At 44.5% G+C, this 22,476-nt stretch overlaps 1 protein-coding gene across 4 annotated transcripts; it reads right to left on the bottom strand.

Moving 5' to 3' along the window:
* Positions 1 to 367: 367 nt before the first annotated feature.
* atp1a3b (ATPase Na+/K+ transporting subunit alpha 3b) lies at positions 368 to 20,598 on the bottom strand. 4 transcript variants are annotated; one of them, XM_083990561.1, is made up of 23 exons: positions 20,401 to 20,598; positions 20,174 to 20,268; positions 9,499 to 9,612; positions 8,880 to 8,939; positions 8,404 to 8,607; positions 7,979 to 8,092; positions 7,348 to 7,482; positions 7,131 to 7,248; positions 6,654 to 6,922; positions 6,067 to 6,265; positions 5,734 to 5,978; positions 5,444 to 5,636; positions 5,097 to 5,272; positions 4,852 to 4,988; positions 4,613 to 4,763; positions 3,774 to 3,942; positions 3,478 to 3,632; positions 3,261 to 3,384; positions 2,872 to 3,017; positions 2,628 to 2,758; positions 2,396 to 2,497; positions 2,193 to 2,284; positions 368 to 1,901 (listed from the first exon to the last, which is right to left on the bottom strand). In XM_083990561.1, exons 2-23 carry the CDS (start codon positions 20,177 to 20,179, stop codon positions 1,873 to 1,875), a joined length of 3,069 nt encoding a protein of 1,022 aa, XP_083846687.1. In that variant the 5' UTR covers positions 20,180 to 20,268; positions 20,401 to 20,598; the 3' UTR covers positions 368 to 1,872. The 4 variants fall into 4 exon arrangements, with proteins under 4 accessions (XP_083846687.1, XP_083846685.1, XP_083846686.1 ...); XM_083990559.1 differs by having other exon boundaries at positions 3,261 to 3,632; XM_083990560.1 differs by having other exon boundaries at positions 3,261 to 3,632; positions 9,499 to 9,573.
* Positions 20,599 to 22,476: the final 1,878 nt, after the last annotated feature.

The raw sequence follows: 22,476 nt of genomic DNA, 5'->3' as shown, positions 1-22,476 counted from the left end.
GACACATACATTTTTTTTATTTCTCTGTCAAAGAGACGAGTAAATTTTATTTCATATTCAAATTATGTAATGCAGACACATGGGTGTCAGCTTATCTTATTAAGACTGTTCATTGATGTGAAAATCTTCCATTATGAGTTTGAAAGAAGGTTTTTTTTTGCAGGGCTGTGACAATAGATTGTATTAGATTCTTTATACTGTGAACACCCACAAGATGCAATCTCAATTGGTGCACATTTTTATTTATTTTCAATAATGGGTGAGGAAGACAGATAATATGAGAGGAATAAAATGAGAGTAGAGCTTCAAAAGTCAAACCACAGACAGAAAGACACACAGACAGGTCTAAGTTGTATTAAATGTTCTAGATGTTTTATTGGTGTTGGTTTCATTTATTTGACACACACGTTCTACTAGTTGTGATTTTTTTTTCTTGAATTTCAACCCTTTCAGCCATCTGAGATAGACCCAGCCTGAGACCGCTGGCCCTTCACTGGTCTCCAACACATACATGCACACAGACCCGGGCCGGACCGAGCTTTATACCAGGACCTGGAGTGAACCAGACCTGGATCTGATCCGGTAAGAGACCCCAGGCACATGGACTCATCATCACCACTCACCACAGCACAGCACACTGCACCACATCATACCGACACACCTGCAGTGACAGGAACCTGAAGCCTTGGTTGGTGTCTTTAGGTAAAAACACAACCTAAAACCCTGCTCTGCTGTTACATTTTCAGAGTAACCTCCTGAAAAACCAGCAAAAATAACTGAAACCAAACGAAAAAACAAAATGAGACACACATCTCTCACTTTTTCCTATCTCACCAATAATGTTCTTCCTTTTGAATGTCTCTCTTGAGTTGTTTTTCAACATGTGTTTTTTTATTGTTCCATTTCAATTCAGTATAGAATTATATAGATTTCCTAGAGCACACAGAAATATTTAGTTGTATTTACCAACTTGGGGGCGGTGTACTGTAATAGTTATTAACAAGGACAATGGTTCACACAGTGCACACAAACAGAGACAAACGGGGTAGGAGGATGGGGAGGGGAGGGGTGTGAGAGACAGAGGGGGAGAGAGGAGGGACAGGACGCAATGGGGTGTGCTTTGTTAGGCCTAAATGAGGAAAAGCAGCTCTCACACATCCCCCCTCCCATTTTAGAAATTAAAAAAAAGACAAGTAAAACCATCGAAACCCCCCTACCCCACATATTAAAAAACAACAACACTGTGGCCGTTGAGAACGGAAGATAAGGAAAATGGACGCAGTGAGAACAACAGGGAGATGACCACTCCGCTGGTCCTCCACAGACAGGAGATGGAGGCGAGAGGTGGCAGTCGAAGTGGTGTCGGCGGTGGGATCTCACTGTGTGGTCTTTATATCTGTGTGTGATTGGAGGACAAGCAAAGGGTTGGCGAGGAGGGAAAAGAGAGAGGGATGGAGGTACAGAGAAAGACAGGTTCGGGGGAGCAGGGGAAGAAGTGGGGAGGGGAAGGAGCTGGATGGCCCTTTTTGCAGAGCATAGACACTCCCTTTGTATCCTTAGCTCATTCAAATCTACATACACAATATGCAGCTGCCGTTTGGTAGATATATTGGTTTATGTACACAGCAGTGAGAGAACACATGCAAAGAGTATCATAGGAGATGGGAAGAAAGGGGGCGGGTCAATGTAGAAAGTTGTAAAGGTGCTTTTGCTGTTTTTAATCTTTGGGGCAGTTGTGATGAAAATTGCTTCAAAGCGTTTTTTGTCTTTAAGGGGGCGGGGCATCTGGAGGTGTGTCTTGCCGGGGATGGAGTGACAGGAGGGAGCAATAAATGGAAGATGAAGGGGATTTGAGCAAAGATGCTCCGTCGATCAATAGTATGTCTCCCTTTCCACCCAACCTGGAGTGCAAATGAGAGAGAGAGAGAGAGACAGAAGAAAAGTTATTATGTTTTTCAGTCATATTTTCGAAAGTTTCCATTTTATCAGGTTTTAGTTAAAGGACACGTTAGCTGCTAGTGTTGTTTGAAGACAAGATCCTAAAGCTCACTAACTTACACATTATATTTCATTTATTTAGTCAACAACAGGGTGTTTCTAGTCTAGCACATGGCCCCATCAAACCACAAGATGGTGTAACTCCTCCGAAGAAACATAAAACACTGAGCACTTATTGTGAGAGCAACACCCACCTCCAGGGTTCCTACGGATAAGAAGTTTTCGGACTTCATCATAAACAAAGATGAGGAAACTATAGGGGAATGCACAAAACCACCAGCTGGGCCTGAGGAGAAGACAAGAGAAGAAGGAGGACCATTAAAAGCAATAAACACATTGTAGTATTTGTAACAGAAGTATTGCATATCCATGTGATATATATGGTAATGATGCTCACTTTAGAGGAAACATCCTGAGTGCCACATCCATGCCTGGGCAATAGGACAAGAAGGCAGCCAGGGCTGTCTCTTCAAACAGGCCAAAGATCAAGATTTTGTTCCTGGGTGAGGAAACACATTAAATATTAAACAGGAGAAATGGTGATGCAGAGATGAAGTTACTTGTGAGAACATGCAAACTCCACACAGAAAGGACCAAATATATGTTTTAAGTCGAGTTGTTGGACTCACTTCATGCCCTGCTGGAACACAGAGTTACGCCTGGTCTTGCAGACGATGACATCAGCCCACTGCACTACCACAATACTGACAAAGAAGGCTGTGTGGCATGTGAATTCCACAATCTTCCTCTGCTCGTATGTCTGAGGAGGCAAGGAAGGGCAGAATGACAGTGAGGTCACGTAACCTAACCTGAAAACACTCATGCACAATTTCACCTAAACACAGACATAGCCTACTTATACTACACACTTACCCACTGCTGTCCATAGCTGTCTTCAAGGTCATTAGTAGCACGATCATCCCAGTCGAGCCTGATGTTTACTAGTCGGGAGGGCAGGAAACCATTTTCAGCCAAGATCACAAAGTAGGAGAAGAAGCCTCCCAGAGCCTGAATCATACCTGAAGAAAAACACACGGATAAAGCGACAGATATTAAAGATGACTGACTTCCTTAATCTAGTTTCCCCCCAAAACACTGCAGACAGGTCCAAAGATAATCCAGCGGTTGTTGCTGGTAAACAATCAGGGGGGATAAAGTTGATTTGAACACAAAATTACTTTCAGGCAACAAAGATCACACTTCAATCCACATCAAAGGCAATTCACAACCTGGATCAACAGACCCATCTTCAGTTCACCCACCAATTTGTCCATAGGCAATGCTGATAAGCCTCTCGTTCACCAGCTTGTCCCTGAATGGGTTCCTGGGCTGACGCTTCATGATGTCGCTCTCAGCTGCTTCATAAGCCAGGGAGATGGCTGGCACCTTAGGGGAGTGGAAGAAATGTGAACTTTTAGTACTGAAGTACATGAAGCTGTACGTGTCATATCGAGCACAGGGTGTTTGATGAGCTCTCACCATGTCAGTTCCCAGGTCAATACACAGGATGGTGATGGTTCCCAGTGGCAGGGGAATATTGACCATGATAAACAGCAGGAAGGGTGTGATCTCTGGGATGTTGCTGGTCAGTGTGTAGGCAATGGACTTTTTAAGGTTATCAAAGATCAGGCGGCCTAAGGAGAGAGAGAGAGAGGCGGACAGCTTACATCATGTACGAACTGTTTCTCTTTTCAGATTCTCTCATCAAAAAACTTTGAATTGATTTAAATGTTTTGAGTCTTCCTGTTGTTTTCGTCCATCTTGCATTGTCTCACCTTCTTCCACTCCTGTGACAATAGATGCAAAGTTGTCATCCAACAAGATCATGTCTGCAGCCTGTTTGGACACGTCGGAGCCTGAGATTCCCATGGCAACACCAATGTCGGCCTTTTTCAGGGCAGGAGAGTCATTCACACCATCACCTGTCACAGCCACAATGGCACCCTGGGAGAGAGGAGAAAGGGGAAGGTGAAAGTGAGAAGGTTACATGGCAAGTGCTTTTTTTTAGACATATTTTCCCTTATTCTATAACACTCTACCAGAGAGCAGTATTTTCATTCATACTAACACAAGTTTATTAAAAAAAATTAGTTAGATTAAATAAATCATAGAAATAATACCTCATGAATACACCTTACTTGCCTGTATTTGAATTACAAAACAACATCTACATTTTCAGCACCTGTTTTTGGATTTTTCTCTTTTTTCTTTTTGGAAAACCAAACACAGTTTTAATGTAGTAAAATGGAAATTGAATTGAAAAGTGGCTGGGAGAGGCTGAGATACCTTCTACATTTAAATGTCCATGTGAATGTTAAGTCATGATATAAAGTCTCTTAATGTAATCTAATAGAAATAAAAGTCTTTTGGTGATCAAAAGCCATTTTACCATCTCACAGTGACAAAATCATTACTACTGTGACTCGGTGAGGGGATTTTCATTTAGCAGACAACTAGCACCATCTGCTGTTGTGAAGGTGTAATGACATTTTAAAGCCAAGTTCCTGCACTTCCAAAAACGTAATTTCCAAAAAGCCTATAACAGTACAAAAGCATTTTTAAGAATTGTACTTCATCATTTTTAATAGTTATAATTCAATAATAATCCTCTAACCTGTCTCTGGCAACCTTCTACAATGATGAGTTTCTGTTGCGGGGAGGTCCTGGCAAACACGATCTCTGTGTGATTCCTCAGGATGTCATCCATTTGATCTTGAGAAAGCTCTTTAAGGTCTGTACCGTGGATCACACAGGCCTTGGCATCCCTGGACACAGACATTGAAACATTCATGATGTAGGCCTCGTAATTTAACATTATTTATAGGACTAAGTGTGTTTGAACACTGGTCTAACCTGGGGTTGACCTGGCTGACAGGTATATTGAGACGAGCTGCAATGTCCTCCACTGTCTCATTGCCTTCTGAGATGATGCCCACGCCCTTGGCAATGGCCTTGGCTGTGATTGGATGATCTCCAGTGACCATGATGACCTAAGAAAACAGGAGCAGTTGATGTTTCTGTGATTTTCAAGGGATTTTGCAACAGGACCTGTTTTATATAGCATTGTATGAAATAAAGAGATCACATATGACACTCACCTTAATACCAGCAGATCGGCATTTGCCAACAGCATCAGGCACAGCAGCACGGGGAGGGTCAATCATGGACATGAGGCCAACAAAGCAAAGGTTGTCTGTTTGGAAGTTGACATCTTCTGTGTCAAAGGCAAAACCCTTAGGGTACTGGTCCTCCGGAAGCATCATGTGGCAGAAACCTGGGAGGAGCAGAAATGCATGATTTAGTAGAGCTTCTCTCCTGATCCCTACTTCACCTGTGACACAACTCCCAACATCCAGTCTTTGGAAAATTACATTTGAATCGACCTTGTTTCAATAATTCAACTGTTGGCTGAGAATAGATATTTAGATGTTTCATCTGTCCTTACCCAGTACTCTCTCTCCCAGTCCTCCCAGCTCCATGTAGGCGTTCTGGAAAGCTTCCTTCAACTCCTCATCCATAGGCTGCTCCTTGCCCTGCAGAAGGATGGTGGCGCAACGGTCCAGGATCCTCTCAGGGGCTCCCTTCATCACCAGCAGGTAGCGGTTGTCATTGGGATCCTCTGTCTCATGCACTGAGAGCTAAAGGAGGAGAAGAGAAGTTGAAGTGACGACAAAACTCTTTGATATATTCATATAATGTGCATTACAGTGTTTATACAGGTTAGCCTTTATTTACCTGGTATTTGTTGGTAGAGTTAAAGGGAATCTCAGCCACTTTCTTGTTCCTGTCCCTCATCGCCCTGACTGAGCCACAGGACAGCTCGATACACTTCAACAGGGCTGACTCTGAGGCATCGCCAGCAACATCACGCTTCAGGATGGTTATTGAGTCTTGTCCTGCTTTGAACTGAGCACGGTTACACAGAGCAGCAATGCGGGCCAGAGACAGCCAAGTCACAGAGCTCTTGTCAAATGAGGCACCTGGATGGGGAAAAGAAAAATAGGCATTAATCACTGTGTGTTTGTGTGTGTGTGTGTGTGTGTGTGTGTGTACCTTCTCCTCACTTACCAGACTGGTCCTCAGTGGTGTCAGCCTCGTGGATCTGATTGTCAAACCACATGTGGGCCACAGTCATCCTGTTCTGGGTCAGGGTGCCTGTCTTGTCAGAGCAGATGGTGGAGGTGGATCCCAGTGTTTCCACAGCTTCCAAGTTCTTCACCAGGCAGTTCTTCTTAGCCATACGTTTGGCAGTCAGTGTCAGACACACCTGCAAACAAATACATTTAAAACATATTAAGGATGACTGGATACATTATTTGAATGTAGCAACTGTGAAGTCATGGGCAATCATTTCCTTGTTTATTGATGCTTAGGAAATCCAAACTCTTGGTAAAATTACATTAAATCAAGTTCAACAAAATAACTATAACGATAAATAGTTATAATAAAATCAGTATACACATGGTAGTATAGAAATAGAAATAAAGGTAAGAATTAAAAGTATGAAAATTATGTGAGAAAGTAAGAAGTCAAAAAAATATGTATCTAACAGAAACAAATAAGAGGCAATAACAATTTGTTTAAGGAAAAGAGATACCACATGATATCACAACATGAAATGGGTCAAATAGGTGTCTAACGGCTGGTTCACTTACAGTGACTGTGGCCAGGAGCCCTTCAGGCACGTTTGCCACAATGATACCAATGAGGAAGATGACAGCCTCCAGCCAGCTGTAACCCAGGATGATGGCCAGGATGAAAAAGGTGACACCCAAGAAGACGGCCACGCCTGTGATGATGTGGATGAAGTGCTCAATCTCCTTGGCGATGGGGGTTTTGCCGGTCTCCAGGCCAGAGGTCAGAGTAGCAATGCGACCCATGACTGTGCGGTCTCCAGTGCATATAACAATGCCACGTGCTGTGCCTGGTTTTGGACAAGAACAGAAATACAATTTTGTAAAATATCACTTATTGCAATAGTATCCGTGTCTTGTAACTACATTTATGGACCATAAACCGTTGTATTTTAGCAGACAGCAAACTGCTGAGCGTGTTACTCAGTTCACTTTTATATCCACACAATGGTAATTGTTAATAAGAAAATGTATTGTTATTGCTATGGGGGCCAATACCTTCCACACAGTTGGTGGAGAAGAAAGCAACATTTCGGGTCTCCAGGGGGTTGTCATGGGTACAGTCAGGTGACCTGCTCTGAGGTTCTGACTCGCCAGTCAGGGAGGAGTTATCCACCTTTTAAGAAACAGAAAAAATAAATCACACTGTACTACAAGCAGCAAGAATTTGAACGTGTGTGTGTGTGCATATTCATGTATGAGTGTCCATGTGTACCTTGCAGCCATGAGCAGAAACCACCCTGATGTCGGCGGGGATCCTGTCTCCTCCCTTCACTTCAATCAGATCTCCACCCACCACTTCTTCGGCATTGATTTGTACCTTCTCGCCCTCACGGATCACCAATGCTTGCTGTCGGCAGTAATGAGTGATGGTTAGAAAATACAAACACACACACATATTGGATACTATTTGAAGAAACATGGTCTCTGGTTGCAGCAAAGGACTTTTTTTTATCCTTTAATGTGATCAGACTTAGTGTCCACCAGACTGAAAACAAAACACTGTGTGCATAACTATTTGCAGTCTGAGCATGTCAACCGCCGGCCATGTCACCTCCTTATGAAATACAGTACTTTTACTACAGTATGCTTTAAATGTAAATGTTTAAATGTCCTGTAAAATCAAAGACACTAAATTCTACAGTCTAAAAGAATACCTGTAAATGCAAAACTGTTCCAACTCATTTTGGACAGCAGCTGACAAACATTAAATATTGTATAAGACACATTCTGGTGGCTTGTGTATTCTAGACGATCTATAATGTCTGAGTCCAGATTTGATAAGAGAGAATTCAAGTTAGCTTTTCACACACAAGTTGGTTTCTTTTAGGTGTGCGCATATTTACCTGAGGTACCATGTTCTTGAAAGACTCCATGATTTTAGAGCTCTTGGCCTCTTGGAAGTATGAGAAACAACCAGTGATGACGACGACAGCTGTGAGCACAATACCTAGGTACAACTGGAGAGAGAGGGGGAGAGAGAGAGAGAAAGACAGAGAGATAGTTAAACATACAGTGTGAGTGTGGGTTGTGTGGAGGCACTGGGTACAATTTGTGTGACAGTCAAAGGTATTATTTATGTCTTTATTTTGGAGTGTGGCAGATGTGTTAATGAGGTGTAGAATGGCCAGATGTGAACATGCGTGAGCAAAACCTGTGGGACTGTTTCTGTGTGTGTGTGTGTGTGTGTGTGTGTGTGTGTGTGTGTGTGTGTGTGTGTGTGTGTGTGTGTGTGTGTGTGTGTGTGTGTGTGTGTGTGTGCAGTGCTCACATTGTCTCCTGCAGGCTCGTCCTCAGTGGCTGCCTGGATGGCGTAGGCCAGGAAGCAGAGGATGGCGCCGAGCCACAGCAGGACGGAGAATCCACCAAACAGCTGGCGACAGAACTTGACCCATTCTGGGGTGGTGGGAGGAGGGGTGAGAGAATTGGGACCATCCCTGATCAGAAACTCCGCTGCCTTGGCATTGGTCAGCCCCTGCAGGGATCAGAAAGGAGGTGAGATGCAGAATTAGAGTGGGAACTGCAAAGGCTCTGCACTGCAGTGATGTGAAGTCAAAGAAAACATTTCACACATTTCTTTATTATAACTTTAGAGTTCAGTGAATCGTGATTGTTAGTCTTTGGATTGCCAAAAAACTGCAATACATCAATTAAAGTACACTGATGCCACCTAGTGGACAGCTGGAAAAACAGCCTCATGCGACAGATTTCCTGCACCTGCAGAGAGAAGAACCAGCATCAACTCACCTGGACAATGTCAGTCTGGAATTTCCTGCATACTTCCTCTACAGACATCTTATGTTCCGTCTGAAAAAACACAAAAAACAGAAGTAATAAATACTCGGCATTGTTCAGTGTATTTATTTACCATTTTGCATGCAGGAAAATTTTCCAGATTAAAATAGTTTTGAGCTTTTTTTTTTTTTTTGAGGATATCCAGTGAGACCATTTAATGTCATACAAGGTAGTTAGAGATTTACTCCATGCATGCAGTTCACCTGAGAGATAAGACTGTCAGGGCAGCCAGGAATGGTGTCAGTTTCTTGCACTGAGGCGTAGGATCAAAGTGATGACCTCCAGACAACAAGTCAACCCTCTTACCACAAAAAAAATCATTTTTTATTTGTCCTTTATGAGATTTTCCTTTTCTCCAACAAAAATGGTGTCAGCTCATTTACTACAACCTGCAAGAAGATGTTCTTCAAAATTGAAAATCCTAATATGTGTGGATAGTATTTTTCTAAATAAGGAAATTAATTATGTTGTGACTACCAGGATCAAAAGTGAATTGACATCAAACATACTTTATACCAACATTTCCAGTTCCATAAGGATTCAGAGATTTAAAAAGAAGGTTTTTACTTACAATGGGCACTTCCTTCTTCAGGTCATCCATGTCCTTCCCCCCCTTCTTCTTCTTGGGGGATCGGTCATCTTTGTCCTGTGTGGTGGCAACGCGGTAACTGTCTGACCGCCCATACTACAGACACACACACATGTTTTATACATGCCTTGGGACTAGTTTAAGGAGATAGTGGCCTGTGCGCCTTTGTGTATAACCTTAGCTGTTCTCTGGGCTGGAACATGAACATTGCATTAAAAATAATAAACTGTACTTCGGCTCTGAAAATGCATCACACGCCCTCTTTGTTCAGAGAACTGTCTTGTTTGGCTTTCTAACAGTATTTACCAGTCTCTGACTGCAGCAGAAATAAAGCCAGTGGGCTTTACTGAATAGCCCTTGAGATTTCTCTCAGACAACAGTGAATAGCATCGCATCCCTGTGAAATGGCCTTGAGAAGTCACCTGCATTTCTCAGAAGGTAATAATGTAAATTATTCTGAGTTCATGAGGGAGATATCAGAGGAAAAAGCGTTAACACTGTTGCATGAGTCATTGTGACATGAATGGAAAATGCATTACCCTGGGATGTCTGTTTTGCTGCACAACTATGCACCACACATTAACAACTGTGCCTGCAGTCTGCTCCACCATATCCGTCTGATCAAATAAATTTGCTCTGGTGTCCACAACAGCCTGATGGACACATCAAAACATAATCGGGTGCAAATGGTTTCACCTGCTGGTTTTAACTAAACACTTCCTGCTGCTTCTATCTTTTTTTCTTATCTGGCAGTGAGAATTAAAGACATGAGAGAGAGACGGAAAGAGAGAGAGAGCAGACTGACTGAGTTTATGGGCTCATCAAAGGCTTTTTGATTAGATTCTAGCATGTTCTATGCTATTAGACCAGATACATCAGATTTACTTTGATGCCAAGATAACAAAAAATCAAGTTACAAGTGCACACCTGCACGCACACATAGACACATCAAAATGTCCTCCTACTCTTCTCCTTCCTGCACAGCCTGTTGTTCCTGGTGCACCTCTTACTATAACTGTACTCTCAGAAATCGACTGATGTTGTTAAACTAGATGTGAGCTGCCTATTAATAACCACAGTTTTCTCCAGCGCTGCACGTCCTCTTAGGACTGTAACTGTAAAACTACCTTGTTGTCCGGAAGGAGAGGAGCCTGACCGCTGGGCCACATCAATACTAAACGTCCCTCATCAAAGGTCAGAGGTGACATAGAGAGGCAAGAATCCCTCCCAGGAGGCGTGAGTGGATCCCCATGGACCAGCCTTTCATTGACACAACCATGTCATCAAGGAACTGCCCTTGGTGGTCGATCAATGTAGCCAAATATACACTGATGACTCGAAGCAGGAGTTTGCAAGCATGACAATAACAGGGTGGCCTAGTCCCGTTGATAATTAAGTTCCATAAATTTAACTTGGATCAGACATACTGATAATCAATGACAACAATCATCCAAAAACAAGATATAGATTCAGTGATGTGTGTCAGAAGATCAGAAGGAGGGTCTGTGGAGTACCCCACAGCTCTGTTCTTGGTCCGTTACTTTTCTCTCCTCTAAGTTGCAGCTGCTGCAGCTAGAATTTAACTACACCCAGAACATTTGACCAGATTAATTTTAGTTTTCCTTCATTGGCTAGCCGTATCAGATCAGTCTTGAATGTGCGTTTGATGACTTCTTACTCATCCTTCAGCAGCTTTAGAATAGTTTCCTATCATGTCCCCTTAGTCTGGAGCCACCTCTCTGTCTGACTCCCGGACTCCCTGTCTCTCTTGCTTTGTTTCTGTTGCCTTCTTCTGATGGATTTGAGTAGCCTGTCCTTTTTTTTGAGTCCTCATGTTGGCGAGAGTTTGTCTGTTGGGAGCACCTGGACTTTGCTCAATGCCTTCCCAGGTTATTGTTTTCATTAATGTCTAGATCCACAATGCTGTCATTCTTAATGTCCAAACAGTAAATCTACTCTGTCATATCCTATTCATACAATATCAGTTGCATGTCTGCCCCATCCTAGATCCTAGGGATCCCTCCTCTGCTGCTCTCCCTGAGGTTTTCCTTTTTCTCATCTAGAGTTTTTCTCCAGAGTTTCTTACTGTAGATGATTGGCCCTTGAGGCAATTTGTGATTTGTGATATTGGGGCTATACAAAACAAATCTGACTTGACTTGGACTGTGTGCTGATTTTGAGTGATTGTGCCTAGTGGTACAATACTAAAGCAACGTTTTCAAAGAAACTGCATCGACCTGAAATGCCGTTCTTAAGGGTATGTTTACTTAAACATCTGTGGGTTTGCTGATTGACAAGCACACACCCATACCACACCAAAACACACACACCTGCAGTGGGACAGAATGATACTAACAAATATAAATTTGCCACTGCATTTCCCCCTGAACTTTAATCATGCTGCTCTTGTAAAATCATGTCTGTACATATTGAATTTGATCTTGATATAAAGACCAGTTTCTCTAGTTTGCTGTGCTCCTCATGTTGCTTCATTTAACCACATGAACATGTGACTGGGGAGCGCACTCTTCCCAACGGCCACTTCTGAATTCAAAGCAAACAAAGACACCATTTGTTCATGTCAGAGTAGTATGTCAGTGGGAGGAAGCTGTTTGACATGGAATTCAAATGTACACACATACACACACTCACCCACACACACATACATTCAAATACACACAGAGAGAGTTCTGCAACAAAAGAGCAGGCAAGCAAATCTCTTGTTACAGCAAGACCAGGCAGGCCTGGTGAGGCAAGGATGAAAAGAGCAGAGACTGATGCAGTGGAAAAGTACTGCTGCTCATCCCCTCTGAGACACACCCCGGATATATGTGTGTGTGTGGGTCTTAATGTGGCCATGTGTGGAGCTGTGTTGGAACATACATAGATGTATCTCTGTCTGTGCTATTCTTTAGAGATGAATGGATAGTGGCTCTATATCTATGTCTAAGATCAAATGTGATGAATGACATAGAAATTGCTGATTGCCATAGTCTGAAAGATGACAGACTGGCAGGTGTGTTAATATGAATTCATGGATTGTGGCTACTGACTAGTTTTTTCCACAGACTGAATTAGGGGGCATTGTTGGCTCAAAGGAGCAGCTGCCGCTTCTGGTAGGAATATGGACACACACACACACACATAATATTTCCAGACAATAGAAGTGGTTGGTAGGGAGGTGGTCAGGAGTGCCAAACAAAGCGGTATGTGATGATAAGCACAGACACAGAGAGACGCATGGGGAGGGGGTGGATGACAGACGTGACTGGGCAACATGGAAGGGGAGACGTCAGTGGGAGGTGAGGAGCAGGGAAAGGTAACGAGTGAGAGAAGCAGGTGGGGAAAGGGACTAAGTGTGAGAGGGAAACAGAGAGCAATTGAGAGAGAGGAACTGTTGACACCCTTCTCTCATGCTTCTAATTAGATATTGACCACCGGCCTTTGTCTACTGGCTCTGTTTCAGTGTTTGACCTGCAGTCACCCCTACTCTAATAGATTGCGCAACCTCACTTGGGTGGGTGTGTGTCACGTTCAGAATGTGTCCACACAAGTTAAAAGACTTCTCTTGTTCAAATGTAACCTTAAGTGTATGCATATTTGCGGATGTGAATGTTATCAGCATGACTTGCAGAGAAAAGAGGGGGTGTTCATTTGTCTTTTGTGTGCATTTACAGGCGTAAGGCATCTGGTTTAACTGTCTATGTGTACATGTGTGTGCTTGCCACTCAATCATTAATGACAGACAAGACAGCCCACAAGCCTCTCCTTCCCCTCCTCTGTTCACACCGGGCTACCTAATTATACTTTAAGTTAAGTGCATATAGGGTCATTGGAGAAGTTATAATGTAGCTTAATAAACACTGATAACAAATACTTATGACTGCTATTAATGATATTGTAGTGTGTTATAAACCCTTAATTACACATTCATAACTTGCTAATGCTAAATAGCAATAACTTCGTGCCTGAGTCTCAAAACAAGGTCTTCAATTTACATACTTGTCTGTTATCACTTCAGTTCATTCTCTCATCTGTGTTTAAGTCTGTGTCTGTTGTCTCATCCTGATTATCTAATTATTCATCAGAGAAAGATCGTGTCCACATTTTGTGCATTTACAATCTGAGTGTCTTTTCATATGCAGACGACATCAAAGTGTGCTGCTGCTGCATGCGTGTGTGTGTGTCTGCCTGTGTCGGCGTCCAGCTGTCTAACACAGCTCTGGGTAATGTAATGAGCCCCCTCGGTTCTGAGGAAGGAAACAGAGACCCATGGCTGGAATTACATACGCTCACTCTCCCACAAGCACACAGATGAACAGACTGATGCTCTGACATTATCAGGATATGGAAAAACTACACGCTCCTCTGTGGATTACATAGTGAAACCACTCATGTCCAGTTACATTGTGGCTTATTAAAATGTCATTAAAATATCAATAATTAAATCAAACCGGCGCTCCTTGTGTCCGGTTGTATGTTTGATCTGATCATATACTATTCTGCGGACCTGCTCTGGCTAACTACGCAGAGTCCTGCATTTTGTCCTCATGTGAATAACTCTGACGAAGGACTGTGTTTAGAGGGCAAGTAACCATGGTGACCGGCATGGCTACTGGCATGGTGACGAAGCTCAGCAGAGGCCTGGTACTCCTAGGATCCCCTGATGTGATCCGTGACGAGTAATAATTGATGCATCTGTAACCGGACACTGTATTCACTGCTGTATAACACAGGCCAGCAAGTGACTCAAGAAATCTGTGTGTTTTTTTATGTGCATGTGTCTGTTCGAGCAGAGGTGAGTCATTGTGTTGGCTACAGTCTGTATGAGCAGAGTCTACACGCATTGCGGCAGAGAGAGTGAGCGAGATGTAGAGTGAACAAGAGGGAGAGACCTAGTGATTGTGAAATCGTGTAATAAGACCTACAAATAAGACACAGCTCGGAACTCATAAAAACAGAGGCCTGAGGAGGAAAGAGCTGGTCAAAATCTTGTTTTAGAAATGTAAAGTGGCAGTTATTCTAACTAACTTCTAACAAACACTTGGACTATGAATCATAAAAAGGCCCAGATGTACTTCATTTTTTTTTTTAATAAAAAAAAACTGCATTAATTGTGAAATCACACTTTTATGTTGTACACATCATTTACCCACTATATGACATATTCAATTTAGAAGTGGCACCTGAGGGAACTAACATATTAAGCACATCAAGGACACTCGTAAGATAGCATAGGCTACGCCTGTGTAGTGATGGGAGGAGGCAAAGAATGCAACATGTGCCGTTCTGGTTCTCATTATTCGTGACACCACATGTGGAAGCGGTTTGTGGCTGGAAGAAACATTATGTTGCCATGCCATTAACCTTTTCATTACATGGCAACCAGTATTTGTCAAATATCCTGAGTGCCTCGGCCTACTTCCTCTTTGTGAAGCGCAAGGAGAACTTCTCCCCACTGACCGTGTTAGATATCCATCATGGCCGCCCTCTCTGACTATGACTGTAAAATGTTCATTGTGCAGTTGCTTTGAAATGTAGTAATTTCAATGAATGTTTATAAATGTATTTTGAAATCTGTGCTTACAATTTTGCATCTGCAGAGATTCAGATACATGGTGGTTATTTTAACACTTGATAATGATTTGAATACTTTGTAAAAGAGACTGTAAAGATATTGGTTTCATTTATCTATATTAGCCTGGAGAGTGATGTGAAGGCTTCTTATCTTTCAAGAGAGCTGACATCAAAAGGAGAAGATTCAAGATATCAGACATGAAGAAGGAGGAAAGATAAAGTAAGATAATTACATAAAACCCTTTTTGGAGGAGACAGTGAGGACAACAGTCCACAGGGACATGTACTGATTCATGTCATGAACAGATCTGATGGACTGGTATAGGTAAATGTTCAAAGAAAGGAGATTGTGGATGCTTAACAGCACTGAGAAAATCTTAATCTCCAAACCACATAAAAACAAAGAGATTAACTCTCAAATCATCTGAGCCGTGCGCTCTCCGAAAACTAAAAATAAACAAAAGCAAGTAACAAAACCAACCGCAGGCCAAACTCAAAACCCCAATTGCAGTTGTAACCCCCACCCCCACCCTGCTCCCTTCTGTCCATCTGTCCGTCATCATCATCATCTGTTCATCCCACAGAGATAATTGTGCAACTTTCGTTCTACACAATGCACTGCCCCCCCAGCCCCCCTTCCCTGGAGGTTTTAAGGTTGTGCTTATGCTGCAGTTTGTATGTCTTGAAGTGTGTCTCTGTGTGAATGCAGCCCAGTCTAGTTTAGCATTGTAAGTCTTAGTTCGTTGGTGCTGGTAGCGACCGTGGCACCTCGCCATGGTTGAGAAAGGGCACCTTAGGACTCCTCAGCAGGCAGCTGCTCACGCAGAGATGTGCAGATGTGCGTGCATGCACATCCACACACAGCTGCTGACTGCACAGCTACCCAAATCCATTAACATATCAGATTTGTGATTTCAAACCAGGATCTGTTGAAATCACTCGCTATTTATCAGTCACTCATCAGTAATACAACCACTGTTCATTTAAAAAAAATACTCAAGGAATTACATGATAATTAAATCAAATAGAGCCAGGTTTTAGATTTCAAAAACCCTTTGTCCATTGTGGCTTGCCAGTGTTAAATTTGAGTGCTTTAGTTTATTCACCTAGGAACACACGGACGCACACATTTAGACTCACACACACTTCACAAACATATCTCCAGGACAACGCCCTGAATTAGTAATGTTGTTGTATTCGGGAAACCTAACCCGTCGTTCTCATTATGGGAGCCCCTCAGCACGTTATTGTTGGAAAACTGTTAGCCTTATCAGTCTCAGTGCCTACTGTAATCTTGTTTTAAAGTAATGTATGAAGGAGACAGCACTGACCTTTGCATTTTATTAACATTACACAAGCTGCCTCGGAGCTCACAGCTCAGGCCTTGTCCTGTTAGTCTCACATTGGTGAGGAGACAAACTGCAGCTTTTGTGCTGAGACATGAGAGAAGCACGGGTTCTGCCCTTCAGCAATATTCTCACTAAGGACACAGTCCTCATTATAGACGATATCTATCGATCAGAGACCCTCAAGAGGTTTGAAGGAGACAATAGAGGGGCATTGCTAGGAGTTACCATATTGACCTTAACTGACCCTTAGACCTCATAGCCATTATAAACCAGCTGGCTGTGCAGTCCAAAAGCCCAAAAGATGACGAGACGCTGTGTGGACATGCTCTTCTATTGGTCCCTGCAATGTGTGGGACCAATCAGTCGTGGTACAGTGCAGCCTATCAGCATCAGGCAGCAGGTGCAGTGGGGAGGGATGTGCAGCACTCTGCACCAAACTGAGGGCTGGGCCTCTGCAGAGGCCACACACACATATCCAACTCCTAAACTACCTTCCACGAACACCTTCTTCTTCTTCTCTTTCACTGCACACGCCTCTCTAGTGCCAATATGAAAGCACACGCTGTTCTAGAAACCCTCATATGAGGATGCGAGGTAATTAGTAAGTCTAATCAAAGTCTAAGAGGAAACTCAACACTGATGGGAGCTTCTCCTCAATCATGCAGCACTCGGAGCAGCTCAACCACACCCACTCACCGTGACCCTCTGAAAAAACCTTGGTGCTGCTGCTGCACCTACATCTTTCTTTAATCCCCCTATCTCTCCTGGTGCATTAGCCCTGCGCCACTACACCTCGCCAGCCTCTCCACCACCACCACCACCACTTCTCCTCTCTCACCCTTCAGTCAATGTCCTCTGAAGATCATCCACCCAACCCCATCCCGCCTCTCCCTATCCCATCTGTCTCCTGTCGTCCTGATAACCAATCCCACAAAGCGCAGCAAGAGGAAAGAGGAGCCATGGTAATATGAGCCTCGGGTCATTATCCTGTAACAGGATATACGGCCGGGCTGCCCTCCCCCTCCACACGCCTCCTCCCTCACTTTAAATCCCTCTCTCTTTCTCTCCCTCGCTCTACACCTGCAGACCAGTCACTACTTATCTACCCTTCCTCTCTCTCTCCCTGTCCCTCTTGTTCTCTCAGCAGTGGCACCCTCCTCCTCCCCCCACCCACTGGCGTCACGTGCCTGAAGGTGAAAACCAGCAGTCAGCCCATGTGTGTGCATCCCTTCATCACACAGTCTCATCAGCATCAGCCACTACAACATAGCTGCATCAGTGCAGAGAGCAATGGCCGACAATAGATGGATGAAGATGTGTGTTTCTTCACAGATGCTCCGTCTGCCTCTTTGTCTCAGACAAGATGTGCCTGTTGTCTCTCAAATATCCCTGACGATGCAGCTTTTGCTCCATAGCATCACTGCTGTCTCTATAACCCGGTACTTTCTGCGTGGCTCCTCCTGGCAACCTATCAGAGCCCTTTACAGGGAATTTCCACACCAGAGACCCCGCCCCCAGTTTGACGCAGGAGGCACGTCGCAAGCGGTGGCCACTGCGGCCTTGGGGAAGGACAGCTGGCAGTGCCATCGCACAGTGCGCCAGTGCGATTTTTGCAAAAGACAGACAGACAGACACAGAGGAAGAGGGAGGGGGAGAAAGAGAGGGCTTCTCGGCAACGCATCATAACATGATACCCTCATCAATCCATCCCTCCGTCCTTTCATCCATCCCTTTTCCCCCTTCAGGGTCACCTCGAGTGAAAAGCAAGGAAACACCCTCTACAGGTCATCAAGGACGCTCATATTCTGTTTTATATAAATAACGGCATGTCTGCAGAGCTGTAGCTGCAGAGCATCCTCTAAAATTACATCACTTCGATGCAGCTTCTCATCCTCACTCTGTCGAACCAAAACTTCCGCACATCTGCAGCGCCTACATGTGTAAGCACTTTTTTTTTTTTTTTGCCACCCCATCCTTTTTGACGCAGTGCCCACTAATGTCGCCGGGGTCTGCTTTTCGCATCTAAACGAACACCCCGCCACAGATCATAGGCTCTCTCTCTCTCTCTCTCTCTCTCTCTCTCTCTCTCTCTCTCTCTCTCCTCGAAACCTATAACCTACGTTTAAACCGGCAGAGAAATGTCAGATGCTGCAGGAGGGAGGGGGTGGGGGAAAAAGGGGGAGGGGGAAACATCAGTTCGTGCCACTGCGATGACACCTTTTTTTGCGCTGCCTAGGGGGCGGCCGCTGTCTCTCTGCACCGCATGGTCCTGTCTGTGTCTGCAGCGTCATGCCACCGCATCGTTCATCAGACAGACTGTGGAAGAGATTAAAAATTGCGACTTGTTCCGCAAGATGGTGATGGAGCAATACAAAAAAAAAAAATTTAATTGCGCAATAGCTCAAACCGCCAGTCGCTGTCTACACCTTGGCATTTTCCAGTGGGGCTGTGTTTTTCCAACCGCCTCCACTGAAAATTTCGCACAGCCAATGAGTTCATCTCGATAATTGGGCACAGATCAGACGCTTGTTTTTAACGACGCGCACAGCAGATGAGGACTCTCATCTCAATTTAAGTCAAATTTAACTCTTAACGCGCACCTTTTCTTTAATCTATGGTGTGTGTGTGTGTGTGTGTGTGTGTGTGTGTGTGTGTGTGTGTGTGTGTGTGTGTGTGTGTGTGTGTGTGTGTGTGTGTGTGTGGATATGTTCACCGCTGGCGATTATCGAGTGCCTGTTATGTCACAAATTAAAGGGGAAATAAGCTGGTGAGGCGCTTATTCCCGGTAACCGCATTATGACGCATGGGTCATCGAGGGTGCCGAGGATGAGACTCCTCCGCTGGTGTAGAGCGTCCGCTTTAAGGACGCGATGGACACCAGGACAGATGCTGCTGCTGCTGCTGCTCCTGTGTGGCACCAGGACCGGAGAGAGGGGGAAGTCAGTGCCAGCCGGAGGTTTCAAGCGTGACAGGGCATGAGGAAGGTGGGGAGGTGGGGGGGGGGAGGCAACGAGGGCATTGGTACACCGTGTTCATCCATCACTGGGGAAAGTTATAAAGTATAACTATGTGCGTTTATGTAACCAAATGTGATAAAACTCACATAGGTCAATGATGGGTGAGCAGCATAGCTGTAAAATGAACCCCCCCTCTCCTCCATTCCCCTCCCCCATCTGTCCCTCTCTCCTCTCCCACACGAGAGCTCTGTCGAAATAAACCGATTAGGCCTACCATGGCTGGCAAGGTTATCTAGTCAAAATAAGGCCGATCAGAGACACACCGACAACCTCTAAAACAGCACCACGCTCCCTTACATTTTTGATACTTTGACATCAGCTCCCGTTCATATTTCATCATCGGGACCTATTTGATGAGTGAAATGATGAGCAAATCAGAGCAACAGACACGAGCCAATAATAATCTTCTATTCTGCAGAGAGCGGTCTGTAAAGTGAAACCGGAGTGAGCGGATAAATGCCGCTGCTGTCTGTGGATGCGTTAGACATGAGCTTCACTGGCTGCATCAATTTGTCGCAGTCTAGGAGAGCAGGCTAAAACACAGTTCCGCATTACAGTCAATGTCACTCAGACAAACGCGATTTCCGTTAAAGAGGAAATAAAGAATGGCCACCACGGCTCTTTTTAAGCGATATATGAGGTTACTTCTTACTTCTCAGGCCATTTCAGGTGGGATACGATGCAGTGGAAAAAAGTTGGAAACGTCAGTCTTACCCCCATGTTGGCGCAGTCACTCTTCTCCTCTCAGGTGATGCACGGCTTGAGAGGTGTCAGCCCCTCACGTTGAATTAGATATCAAAATGCCTTGCCTTTGAAAACACAAGAGGATAATGCTCAGTTTTTTTTACGGGGTTGATTTAAGTAAATGAAAAATGAGCAGGAAAAAAGACAGACGTCAGGGAAGTCTGTCTATATGTCTGACAATAAATGGTCTCTCAAACCTTCAAAAAGGTTCGGCTACGGTCTTTCTCCTCCGTGCGTGAGACGTCTTTCAAATGAAATGTTGCGGTCTCAAGCGGAGCATCACGCGGGGATGCGCTTCCTTCCTGTGCTCTCTGATACTTGCGGTGAAAGACCGGCGAAACTAACGTGCCGCACTGCTACCTTTTCAGGACTCAGTGTTCATCCGCCGCTCTTGCTGCTGCTGCCGCAGTACTCCGCTCCTGTGGCTGCACCACTCCGCCAGTGGAAGAAGCGCCGCCTCGAGCAAATGACTGAACCAAGAGGCCACTGCACCCGCCTCCTCGCAAACTGATAACCAATCATAATTCCGAGCGACTCATCGGTGATGGGATCGCTGACCAATTGGTTTGATCGCTCTCTTGAGGCGAGCCAATGGGAAGCCAGTTCTGCCCCTCCTGCTTTACTGCAGATTTCCGAGGCTTGCAGCCAGCAACGTCGCGAGTCTAGGCTGAAATTTTGTAAAAATGGACGCACAAGGTTAGATTCTAGTTGTCGTGATTGTGTTTGTTAATTATGTACTGTACTCATCTAACATACAATAGTGGATTTGTGTGCATTATTGCATGCTATAAGCACCCCTGGATGTCTCATCAGTCGTGTCGGTCCTGTCATGAGCATGTTGTGCACCTCAAAATGTCACTTCATCAGTGGGCCTGGGCTCACCAGACAGAGGAGACAGCAATAAAGTCACAGTGTGTGTGTGTGTGTGTGTGTGTGTGTGTGTGTGTGTGTGTGTGTGTGTGTGTGTGTGTGTGTGTGTGGGTGGGTGGGTGGGTGGGTGAATGAGAGTTTGTGTCTATGTGTGAGGGAGAAATGCAGATATAAAGAAGTATGTGTGAAACTAGAATCATATGTGATCCTATTCTTTCACACTCAGCCATCACAGTATCACTGCACATCAGAGCCAGCTGCAGAAAACAGGCTGCAAACCTGACTGCCTCTATCAGCAGGTGCACAGTTTTGACAATGCAGAGTCAGCGATTAAGCTGAGGTGGAGAGACTTGTACTCAGCACCAAAGGTGAAATTGGGTGGATTTAAGTGGACATAAAATGAGGAATTAAACCTTGCTTGTTTCTGCACCATATTTTCTCAGTTAACGCTCAAGGGTCTCTGGAGCTGTAACTTGTCTTGGAATTTATGAGGATAGTTGTAAAAATGAAATATAATCCACTGCTGACAGCTGTATCCGCAAGAGAAAGATCTTGCTGAACAGCACTGGCTGCATTCTTTAAACACTGCACAGACAGAAGGAGATGGCCACAAACATGACAGAGACGAGACAGGAAGGAAGGCATACCAAGGGCAAGACAGGGAGCTTGAAAGAGAAATAGACAGAGGACATGAGAGAGCAGGAGGGAGCTGCCCCATTTGCAGCAGGGAGATGCCATTGCAGGGAGATGCCATTGCAGGCCGTTGGTCACGTTTCCCCCCCCCCCCCCCCCCCCTTTACTTTTCTCCAAAGAGACAATGCAGCAGCAAGGCTACACACGCAGAGTCACTGACTTGCATACACACATACACTCACTCACTCGCCCACGCACAAATGCATGCATGTAAAGCCCTGGCTATTTTGCAAGGGAAAGCTGAGAGTCATGCGTGCTGTCCCTAAAGCAGATTGTGGCCATGCCTCACTGGCTCACTGGCTTCCTCGCCACAGGCTCAGACGATGACCACACAGCACCATGAAGCCCCAGAGCATCAGAACGGGGTCAGCTCAGGGGTAGAGAAACAATCAATTACAACACTCTTCCAACATGCTGATATGCAGTTGTGCATATGTTGATGTGCAGTTTTTTTTCTTCTTTTAAATGATAATTTAAGCTATCTGGAATAGAGCAGATGAATAAGTAATGGCAAGATTTTCATTTTGCAGTGAGTAATCATTTTGTTTGTGGTCATGTTTGTCATGTTTCTAACCTTCTTGAATCACCAGATGGACAGGCTAAAGTTCCCAGTACACATTCTGTTGCAAATACCACTCACACAGCACTCACAGGATGTTAAATGTTGACACTCACATTACTGTGTGACCTAGGTCTGCTGTTTGCACAGT

Source organism: Trachurus trachurus (assembly GCF_905171665.1).
Source record: "Trachurus trachurus genome assembly, chromosome: 16".
Taxonomy (NCBI): domain Eukaryota; kingdom Metazoa; phylum Chordata; class Actinopteri; order Carangiformes; family Carangidae; genus Trachurus; species Trachurus trachurus.
Note: the sequence above shows the minus strand (reverse complement) of the source record. Positions and strands in the feature narration are given on the sequence as shown.

Bases quoted from the DNA above. Each gene is read 5' to 3' on its own strand.
- atp1a3b (XM_083990559.1), bottom strand. The intron at 5,979-6,066 runs GTAAGTGAGGAG...TTCCCCATCCAG, and splicing joins CACCACTGAGGACCAGTCTG to GTGCCTCATTTGACAAGAGC. The intron at 5,273-5,443 runs GTAAGGACAGAT...TGCTCCTCCCAG, and splicing joins ACTGGGAGAGAGAGTACTGG to GTTTCTGCCACATGATGCTT.